The sequence below is a fragment of the Phodopus roborovskii genome, unplaced genomic scaffold, assembly GCF_943737965.1.
Source record: "Phodopus roborovskii unplaced genomic scaffold, PHOROB, whole genome shotgun sequence".
Classification (NCBI taxonomy): Eukaryota; Metazoa; Chordata; class Mammalia; order Rodentia; family Cricetidae; genus Phodopus; species Phodopus roborovskii.
The window spans coordinates 33,252,678-33,264,453 of NW_026125281.1; the positions used below are offsets into that span (position 1 = coordinate 33,252,678).

The 11,776-nt window shown below is 40.4% G+C and overlaps 1 protein-coding gene across 1 annotated transcript in view; it reads left to right on the forward strand.

Moving 5' to 3' along the window:
- The window catches only part of LOC127233096 (mucin-16-like), a 138,815-nt gene that overhangs the window by 70,928 nt on the left and 56,111 nt on the right, over positions 1-11,776 (forward strand). Inside the window, 15 exon segments of the mRNA XM_051199507.1 lie at positions 93-160; positions 748-920; positions 1,031-1,066; positions 1,273-1,430; positions 2,780-2,971; positions 3,104-3,171; positions 4,286-4,458; positions 4,552-4,587; positions 4,750-4,806; positions 7,478-7,599; positions 7,792-7,859; positions 8,446-8,618; positions 8,728-8,763; positions 10,534-10,658; positions 10,791-10,858. Coding sequence (XP_051055464.1) covers positions 93-160; positions 748-920; positions 1,031-1,066; positions 1,273-1,430; positions 2,780-2,971; positions 3,104-3,171; positions 4,286-4,458; positions 4,552-4,587; positions 4,750-4,806; positions 7,478-7,599; positions 7,792-7,859; positions 8,446-8,618; positions 8,728-8,763; positions 10,534-10,658; positions 10,791-10,858 — 1,553 coding nt within the window.

Genomic DNA, 11,776 nt, shown 5'->3' on the forward strand with positions numbered 1-11,776 from the left:
ATTCAACTTACTATTGCCTGTTTTGCTCATCTACTTGTGTCCTGTCTCTATCCCCTATGCCTCCGTCTCACCCCTCTCCTCTTTCTCCACAGCTTAGGTTCTTGTTCAATAAAACCAGTATTGGGCCATTGTATGCTGGCTGCAGACTGATCTTGCTCAGGTGAGTCCTTAGACTGGCAGACTAGAGTGGTTTAAAGCACTCTCAGTCCTAATATTGTGTTCAAATTCTTCCCTGCACTTCTTCTGAATGTCCTATGTACAGGTGAGTTTCGGAGGTACCATATCTAGTACCAAATGTCTCCTGATTCTACCACTTTTCCCACAATCTATCAACAAACTGGACCTCCTTTTTTTCATGCATTTTGAATTTCCTACTTCCTTCTATCTTATTAACTTTAAAGTTGGCCCACATGATTTCTCTTAAAACAAACATGCCCTTTCTGTTCATTAATTTTGACCTTTGGTGGGCCAATTATTATTCATTCAAATGTGTCAGGTTGACTTCTACTTTTCTCATAGCATACACTTCCTTAATTAATTCTTGCAACTGATTAAAATTCTGGACTCACTTAAAATTCAGGGTCAAACATTGCTGGAGGGCAATATGATAGAAATTCCACAAAAGACTTTGTAAGTCTCTATCAGATATTTCTGCTCCTCTGAGCCCTTCTTGTGCCATTCCAGATCACTCAGAATCCCTCCTGGGGACATCAATTTATCATCATTCTTCTCATCTACCCTTCCCAGGCGTGAGAAAGATGGAGCAGCCACCGGGGTAGATGCCACCTGTACCTATCATCTAGACCCTACTGGCCATAGGCTAGAAAATGAGCAACTATATGGGGAGCTGAGCAGTCTGACTCAGGGTGTTACCCAGCTGGGCCCCTACTTCCTGGACCAGAACAGTCTCTATGTCAATGGTGAGCAGCTGCCACTGTGTTTTGCTATATTGCAGAGCCCATGCCCTCCCCTTCCAAGGCTTTCTTCCCCTCAATTCCACTATAGTTTAAATCTCCTTCTGTCTATGTAGGTTACACACACCAGATCCTGGCTACAACACCCAGAAGTGAGTGCTCTACCCCACCTACCACTATACCCAGCTCTTTGAAATGAAAGAAAGCAAGTAGCCTGTTGTGTCAATTTCACTCTTCACCTAAACTCCAACCTAAGAAGTATAGCACTTTAAACCCAGCCTGAACCCAGATGGGATGTCACTGGTGTCTCCACATAGATGATGACTCTACTCCAAATGGATTTCTTTTCCCTTCACAGTGTCTATGGCAAACATTGTTTCTTCAATTATGCCAGCTCCCACCTCCAATCTCACAGGTAAAATTCTCTCTGAAAATGCTTCAGGAGATTTCAATAACAGAAGGCAGGAGAAAGGGTGGAGAACCATGTCCAAAGGGATCCTAAGGTTAACAAATGATGTATGATAGAAGGACCTCAAAGATCTGAGAATTCTCAGAATACTATTTCTCACTCCAGCATCCAACCGTCAAAGCCATTCTCTGGTGCCTGCTTCTTAATGTAGGTGTCTACTGACTTATTCATCTTTCTCAAACCCTTTAAAGAATATTAATTAACCAGCAGACAAGTTATCCAAGCCAAATTTGTGTAGAGAGCAATATCCAAAAATATCATCTCATGAATTTATCATTCCTCTAGTATGACCAACTAGATCAAATGACCAGGTGTGTGTGTGTGTGTGTGTGTGTGTGTGTGTGTGTGTGTGTGTTTCACTATGCACAAGTGGAAGTCAGAAGACCCCTTGAGATTCTTCTTTTCTTACACCATTTCGGTCTCTCAGATATAACATAAGTTACTTGCCTTGGCAGCAAGCAGTTTAATCTACTAAGACATTTTCCAGTCCTCATTGGCTCAAAAATGGACATCACAATACCTACGTGGTCCTCTATAACACGTCATTGTTTTTGAGCTATATAAAAAGACCTCTCAAACAAATGACCAACAAACACTTCTTGAATAAGAATAGAACCTGGTAAGATATATGAGTTCTAAAGTACGTTCTTTGCAAGCTTGAGGATCAGAAATCAATTCCCCAAAACTCATGTGTATTAGAGGCTGAGAAAGAGGGAGATAGAAGAGAACAAGGAAGGAATAAGAAGAGAAGAGAGAAAGAAGGGAAGAACGAAAAGGAAACAAGGAAGGAAATTCATGGTGTCATGTACTTATAATCCTAGTTCATGGGAGATAGAGCCTTGAGGATCCCGGGAATTCACTGGACAGCCAGTCAAGCATACTTGACCAGTAATTAGCCAATTAAAGACCTTGTATCAAAAAGAGCAGATGAACAGTTCCTGAAAAAAAAACCTTCTAGGCTGTCATCTGTCATCCACATGTATGCACACTCACAAGCACAAGTATCCAAAAACATGTACACATGCAGGTAAACACACAGAAACACACACAAACACAAACACACACACACACACACACACACACACACAGTGCACACATACTCAATTACAGGTATAGCTAAACCCAGACCCGTAGTCAAAGAGTTGTCAGATATCAAGAACACCTTACAAAAATTCAAAAGGAAAATACTTATGTGACTTTCATTCTCCTGAGAGTCACATACTATTTCTTTCTGCTTGATAGCATATTTGCCAGTCTAGAGTAATCCTATTCATCCATGGTAACTATTAGGTAAGGCTGATGTTTGTGTCTTCTCTATGAGAAAACTGTCCACTTTTGGGGAAAACAAAAACCTTCTGAATGATTAAAGAAGCACATTGCCAATGCCTCAACTCAGGTTCAGAGACAGAAAATAAGACAAAGTTCAGATAATGTGTTTCTCACATCCTGTCCCTCTCCTGTAGTGGCAGCCCCCATTCCAGTGACTTTTACCATCAACTTCACTGTCATTAATCTGGAGTATGTGGAGGAGATGGATCACCCAGGATCCAGGAAGTTCAATGCCACTGTGAGAATCCTTCAGAGACTGGTGAGATACCCACCAGAGTGAACAAAGGTCCACCCACAGAAGGAAGCTGCACTCAGAAAACCATGTCATGACCATGAAGAAGGCCCCTAAATCCTCAGCATAGTTCTCACACGCTCTTCCGTTTCTCTGCAGCTCAGGTCATTGTTCAGTAAAACCAGCCTTGGCCCCCAGTACGAAGGATGCAGACTGACATTGCTCAGGTGAGACCTTATAATATCAGGCTAGGGGCTGAGAGATATTTCAATCATAAACTACTTGCGGACCAAGCATGAGGATATTAAGTTTGATCCCAAACATCCACCTAAAAAGCCAGGCATGATGTCATGTGTTTGTCAAACCAGCATTGTAACAGTAGATAATGGAGGAACCCTGGAATTGACTTGTCAGTGAACCTAGCCAAATCTGTGAAACCTGGTTCTCAGATTAAGACGTATCTCAAAAAACAAAACAAAAAAAAACAAACAAAAAAAAAAAAAAACAAAATAACAAACAAAACCCAAAAAACAACAGCAACAACAAAAACTATGGGATGAATGGCTGCCAAAGAAGAATAAACTCTCAAGTTATTCTCTAACCTTCATATGCATACATAAGCAGGAACACACACATATAGGTCACCATGCTCTTCCATGAAAAGACTTAACACACCACACACACACACACACACACACACACACACACACACACACACACACACTACCACCACCACCGCCAACAACAACAACACCAATTATACCTCAGGTATTCCTAAGCCAGTTCGTTTTGCTTGCCTTCACTCTTTATGACCTCAGCACTGGAAAGTTAATGACACATAACCTCCAGTTACAGACTATTTTCTGTTCCTACCATTTGTCCTCAGCTATCCCCATAGACTATACCCTCCACAGGATCCTAATTCTTAGCTATTCTCCATTTTCCCCCTTTTTCTCTGGCTTTGGAATAAAAAAAAAAAAAAACATTGCAAGGGATAGTTTTAAGTTAATAGCATAAGACTTCTCTTTAGGTTAGGTGATTTTCCACTTCCTTTTCCAGTGTTCATCTTTTGGAAATATGAGCCCTTTAGGCACTGTGACATGAGGATGTAGCTTTGAGTCTTGCATTATATTTAATAGATTCACTCCATGTCTGCTCATGCCACAAGGTAACTACTAGAAGTCAGTACATTCAGAGAGTGTATACTTGTCTTTTCATCTATATACCAGATTGCTTCATTTCTTCCGGCTCTACCCAGGTTTGTTGCAAACACATCTGGATCCCTCCCTAGGTAATCAAATGTATTTAATGTCAATCCCCTTCCTTGCCTGCCCTTCCCAGGCCTGAGGACAGTGGAGCAGCCACAGGAGTAGATGCCATCTGTATCTACCACCCCAACACTTCTAATCAAGAACTGGACAGAGAGCATGTGTACTGGGAGCTGAAAAGACTGAACGATGGCAGCATGCAGCTAGGGCCCTACACCCTGGACCACAACAGTCTCTATGTCAATGGTGAGCTATATTTCAGAGTCATACTCCTCTCCTCACATGTCTCTACTTTCTCCATCCCACCCCATTTTGACGTCTTTTTCACTGTCTATGTAGGTTACACACAGCAGATTCTGGCCACCACCCACAGGAGTGAGTATCTTGATTTATAAGTAAGCCCATGAGTCTGAATCTCTATTCCATGCCTATAACTCACCTTCATGTAGGGATAAACAGAGAAGGCCTTATTCTCCTTTATCTCCTATTACATGGGGTCTCCAGTCAAAAAACTTAAATTGATTTTTTTCTTTTCAGCATCAGTGGTGGCTAATGTTTCTGAAGGAATGCCAAACACTTCCTCCATTCCTACAGGTATGCATTTCCCTCTGTTTAGACTTTCCATCTCATTTGAAAGATCAGTAGATGCTTGGCACAGGTGAAAAATCCCAAATGGATCTCACAGCATTTTCCCAGGTCACTGAGGTATGTTTGGTCACCAGACAAGGCCCTAGCATCCTTCATCCTAAAAACATCCCCTAGAACCTGTTTCTCAGACCTATTGTTCCTTAAACACAGCATCATCCAACACCTTTGACAATAGTACATTCTATCAGGGCTATTGGTTGAGGGTATTTATTTAATCTGTAATGGATAATGTGAAATGAACCAGCACATTAAACAATCCAGGCTATAGTTTATCAACAAATCCATGAGTTTCTTTTAGTAACTAGTTTTTGGCACTGAACCTTAAGTCCTCAGTGTAAAGGTGTATCTACCTTCCTGAGTGCAAAAGTATACTCATATGTCGTTAGCAGAATTTTAAAGGTTTGATTTGTCCAAAATCTATGAACCAGGCATTTCTGGAGTTCCTGCATTTTCCCTCAATTATTCTACAGTATTTTGTGTGTGATAACAAAAAGTAAATACAACAAGAAAATCCATATGCTCACCTCTGGGATAAGGTGCTTGTACACGACTTGTGATGTTTGAATCTAGGAGTGTGTACTGTAAAATCTGGTGACATAAAATTTTGTCAGTTACATAAAAGTTACTTTGCTCAAGGCTGTGACAAAATATCCAACAAGAGGCTGCTTTTGGGAGCAAGGGATTGTTTTGGTGTAGAGAAGGCAGGGCAGTGAAGTAGGAGGCTGACTGATAGACTGTGGACCATCTTGTCCTTCAAACCACAGCAAAATTCCTAAAAATTAGACTCTTAGGATGCATTGTCATGTACTTTAACTGGGAGTTAGTGTTCAAATTATCACTGAGAATCAACACTTGAAATTCGAAAATGTTAAAAAAAAATGGAGTTGGAAGGATGACTCAGCGGTTCAGAGGACTGCTTTTCCAGAGGACCCATGCTCACATGTACCTCCAGATACAGGGGATTCATTGCCCTCTCTGGCCTCAATAGGCACCTGTACATATATGGCACATATTCATACACAAACATTAATACATAGAAATAATACAATAGCATTTAAAAGTGTAAAAATAGTCCAAATCCAACACAAAATCTCATATATTAAGAAAATAATAAAATAAAGCTATGTAATTAGCATAAATAATGTTTATATTAAGATCTGCACATTAACAGTTGCATGAATTGAAAGAATGTATTCAGGTTCCCATTGGCTCAGTCTTCATATCTGTGAAGTGGGAATCACAATAATATCTGCTAAACCTATTAAGTGAATTGAGACATTCTCTAAAAGAAAAATGTCATATTTTCTATTATTTATGATTCCTAGATTTATGTAGTCACAGAAAACCTGTGTATATATTTATTTATTTATACATGTGTGTCTACATATACACATATAAAAATAAAAGAAGTGAAGTTTTCCTGGAGAAAAAAGGTGGTCAATAAGAAGAGGAAATGTGAGAAAGAAAAAAAAAAAAAAAGAATGGAAACACACGGAAGGGGTAAAGAAAATGTCATGAAAAATATGTACCTGCACAAAATATTTTAACTAAAATTTAAATCTGTTTAAAGAGTCATCATAATAAAATTTTAATTTAATTAAAAAATTACAATATGTTCTCCCAAAGCAATAAGCCTTTGTGAGACACAAAAATTCATAATGTGTTTCCACAAAGAATTCCTTATTTGTATATGAATGTAGGTGTAGGTGTGCATTGTATGTGTGTATTTGCACATTTGCTCATGTATGTGTGTGTGGCATGACATGTGGAGTTTGGAGCACAACTAGAGGGAACTGATTTTTCTTTCTACTTCTGTGTGAGTTCCAGGAATCAAGCTCAAGTTATCAGGCTTGACAGTGCCTTTACCCACTGATCTATCTCACTGTATGTGTGGCTATTCATGTGTGTGTATGTGTAAGCACGTGCAGGTTGTAAGGGCATGCATGGGGAAGCCATGGATGGCTCTCCAGCTTATTTATTTTATGTGTGTGGTGTTTTATGTGCATGCAGTGCCCTGTGATAACAGAGGAGGGCATCAGATACCCTAGAACTGATATTGCATTGGTGGTACAGTGGTGAGCATAGCTGGCTTCCAGATACTCTAAAATTAGAGTTACAGACGGTTGTAAGCTGTCATGTACCTAAGAGCTCTGAACTACTGAGACATCTCTACAGCTCTTTCACAGTTTTAAGGATGCCTTTTCACACCAGATATGAAATTCACCAATTCAATTAGGCTGGCTATCCAATCAGTTCCAGGGATCAACCTGTCTCTGCCTTTTCAAGCTGTAGAATGGGCTTCATTTTATTTTAATTTTTGAACAGGTGTACTAGCAATAAAGAACAGGTTATTTAAATTTATGGAAAATTCATACATTTTGAATTGTTAGTTTCAGTAAAACAAATAGCATATTTCTCTCTCATTTGTGTTTCGTAGATTACATCCATGTTTATATGTAATTGTGCATGAATAGATGATAAGGAACTGGAAGTGTTACTGTCATAGGGAGTAGATGTAATGGGAGATGGAAGAAGAGAAAAGTAGAGGGAAGAGATCTGTGCAAGGGAAGGGTATGATCCAGGCTGATAACAAGTGTTTCTCTCAATCTCTCTGCAGCTGCCCCTGTCCTGTTACCTTTCATTATCAACTTCACCATCATTAACCTGGAGTTTGAAGAGGACATGGGTCATCCTGGATCCAGGAAGTTCAACATCACTGAGAGAACCCTGCAGAGGCTGGTGAGAGTCCTGCTCACTGCAGCCAGCACCATCTACTGGCCATGCCATCCAAGTCCTTGAAGAAGGCACTGCCCATCTCATCCTGACTATACATGTGCAAATTCAACTTACTATTGCCTGTTTTGCTCATCTACTTGTGTCCTGTCTCTATCCCCTATGCCTCCGTCTCACCCCTCTCCTCTTTCTCCACAGCTTAGGTTCTTGTTCAATAAAACCAGTATTGGGCCATTGTATGCTGGCTGCAGACTGATCTTGCTCAGGTGAGTCCTTAGACTGGCAGACTAGAGTGGTTTAAAGCACTCTCAGTCCTAATATTGTGTTTAAATTCTTCCCTTCTTCTGAATGTCCTATGTACAGGTGAGTTACTGAAGTACCATATCTAGTACCAAATGTCTCCTGATTCTGGAACACTTGTCCCACAATCTATCAACAAACTGGACCTCCTTTTTTTTCATGCATTTTGAATTTCCTACTTCCTTCTATCTTATGAACTTTAAAGTTGGCCCACATGATTTCTCTTAAAACAGACATGCCCTTTCTGTTCACTAATTTTGACCTTTGGTGGGCCAATTATTATTCATTCAAATGTGTCAGGTATGACTTCTACTTTTCTCATAGCATACACTTGCTTAATTGATTCTTGTAACTGATTAAAATTCTGGACTCACTTAAAATTCAGGGTCAAACATTGCTGGAGGGCAATATGATAGAAATTCCACAAAAGACTTTGTAAGTCTCTATCAGATATTTCTGCTCCTCTGAGCCCTTCTTGTGCCATTCCAGATCACTCAGAATCCCTCCTGGGGACATCAATTTATCATCATTCTTCTCATCTACCCTTCCCAGGCGTGAGAAAGATGGAGCAGCCACCGGGGTAGATGCCATCTGTACCTATCATCTAGTCCCTACTGGCCATAGGCTTGAAAATGAGCAACTATATGGGGAGCTGAGCAGTCTGACTCAGGGTGTTACCCAGCTGGGCCCCTACTTCCTGGACCAGAACAGTCTCTATGTCAATGGTGAGCAGCTGCCACTGTGTTTTGCTATATTGCAGAGCCCATGCCCTCCCTTCCAAGGCTTTCTTCCCCTCAATTCCACTATAGTTTAAATCTCCTTCTATCTATGTAGGTTACACACACCAGATCCTGGCTACAACACCCAGAAGTGAGTACTCTACCCCACCTACCACTATACCCAGCTCTTTGAAATGAAAGAAAGCAAGTAGCCTGTTGTGTCAATTTCACTCTTCACCTAAACTCCAACCTAAGAAGTATAGCACTTTAAACCCTGCCTGAACCCAGATGGGATGTCACTGGTGTCTCCACATAGATGATATATCTACTCCAAATGGATTTCTTTTCCCTTCACAGTGTCTATGGCAAACATTGTTTCTTCAATTATGCCAGCTCCCACCTCCAATCTCCCAGGTAAAATTCGCTCTGAAAATGCTTCAGGAGATTTCAATAACAGAAGGCAGGAGAAACGGTGGAGAACCATGTCCAAAGGCACCCTAAGGTTAACAAATGATGTATGATAGAAGGACTTCAAAGATCTGAGAATTCTCAGAATACTATTTCTCACCCCAGCATCCAATCCTCAAAGCCATTCTCTGGTTCCTGATTCTTAATGTAGTTGTATACTGACTTATTCGTCTTTCTCAAACCCTTTAAAAATGTTAATTATCCAGCAGACAACTTATCCAAGACAAATTTGTGCAGAGAGCAATATACAAGAATATCATCTCATGAATTTATCATTCCTCTGATATGACCCACTAGATCAAATGACCAAGGTGTGTGTGTATGTATGTGTGAGTGTGTGTGTGTGTATGAGTGTGTGTGTGTGTGTTTCACTATGCACAAGTGGAAGTCAGAAGACCCCTTGAGATTCTTCTTTTCTTACACCATGTCGGTCTCTCAGATATAACATAAGTTACTTGCCTTGGCAGCAAGCAGTTTAATCTACTAAGACATTTTCCAGTCCTCATTGGCTCAAAAATGGACATCACAATACCTACGTGGTCCTCTATAACACGTCATTGTTTTTGAGCTATATAAAAAGACCTCTCAAACAAATGACCAACAAACATTTCTTGAATAAGAATAGAACCTGGTAAGATATATGAGTTCTAAAGTACTTTCTTTGCAAGCTTGAGGATCAGAAATCAATTTCCCAAAACCCATGTGTGTTAGAGGCTGAGAAAGAGGGAGATAGAAGAGAACAAGGAAGGAATAAGAAGAAAAGAGGGAAAGAAGGGAAGAAAGAAAAGGAAACAAGGAAGGAAATTCATGGTGTCATGTACTTATAATCATAGTTCATGAGAGATAGAGCCTTGAGGATCCCTGGAATTCACTGGGCAGCCGGTCAAGCATACTTGACCAGTAATTAGCCAATTAAAGACCTTGTATCAAAAAGAGCAGATGAACAGTTCCTGAAAAAAAACCTTCTAGGCTGTCCTCTGTCATCCACATGTATGCACACTCACAAGCACAACTACCCAAAAACATGTACACATGTAAGCAAACACACAGAAACACACACACGCACATGCGCACACACAGTGCACACATACTCAATTACAGGTATAGCTAAACCCAGACCCGTAGTCAAAGAGTGGTCAGATATCAAGAACACCTTACAAAAATTCAAAAGGAAAATACTTATGTGACTTTCATTCTCCTGAGAGTCACATACTATTTCTTCTGCTTGATAGCATATTTGCCAGTTTAGAGTAATCCTATTCATCCATGGTAACTATTAGGTAAGGCTGATGTTTGTGTCTTCTCTATGAGAAAACTGTCCACTTTTGGGGAAAACAAAAACCTTCTGAATGATTAAAGAAGCACATTGGTGATGCCCCAACTCAGGTTCAGAGACAGAAAATAAGACAAAGTTCAGATAATGTGTTTCTCACATCCTGTCCCTCTCCTGTAGTGGCAGCCCCCATTCCAGTGACTTTTACCATCAACTTCACTGTCATTAATCTGGAGTATGTGGAGGAGATGGGTCACCCAGGATCCAGGAAGTTCAATGCCACTGAGAGAATCCTGCAGAGACTGGTGAGATACCCACCAGAGTGAACAAAGGTCCACCCACAGAAGGAAGCTGCACTCAGAAAACCATGTCATGACCATGAAGAAGGCCCCTAAATCCTCAGCATAGTTCTCACATGCTCTTCTGTTTCTCCGCAGCTCAGGTCATTGTTCAGTAAAACCAGCCTTGGCCCCCAGTACGAAGGATGCAGACTGACATTGCTCAGGTGAGATCTTATAATATCAGGCTAGGGGCTGAGGAGATATTTCAATCACAAACTACTTGCGGACCAAGCATGAGGATATTAAGTTTGATCCCAAACATCCACCTAAAAAGCCAGGCATGATGTCATGTGTTTGTCAAACCAGCATTGTAACAGTAGATAATGGAGGAACCCTGGAATTGACTTGTCAGTGAACCTAGCCAAATCTGTGAAACCTGGTTCTCAGATTAAGACGTATCTCAAAAAACAAAAAACAAAAAAAAATAAAAACAAAATAAAAAACAAAACCCAAAAAAACAACAGCAACAACAAAAAATACGGGATGAATGGCTCCCAAGGAAGAATAAACTCTCAAGTTATTCTCTAACCTTCATATGCATACATAAGCAGGAACACACACACATATAGGTCACCATGCTCTTCCATGAAAAGACTTAACACACCACACACACACACACACACACACACACACAAACACCCTACCACCACCACCACCAACAACAACAACACCAATTATACCTCAGGTATTCCTAAGCCAGTTCGTTTTGCTTGCCTTCACTCTTTATGACCTCAGCACTGGAAAGTTAATGACACATAACCTCCAGTTACAGACTATTTTCTGTTCCTACCATTTGTCCTCAGCTATCCCCATAGACTATACCCTCCACAGGATCCTAATTCTCAGCTATTCTCCATTTTCCCCCTTTTTCTCTGGCTTTGGAATAAAAAAAAAAAAAAACATTGCAAGGGATAGTTTTAAGTTAATAGTATAAGACTTCTCTTTAGGTAAGGTGATTTTCCACTCCCTTTTCCAGTGTTCATCTATTGTAAATATGAGCCCTTTAGGCACTGTGACATGAGGATGTAGCTTTGAGTCTTGCATTATATTTAATAGTTCCACTCCATGTCTGCTCATGCCAT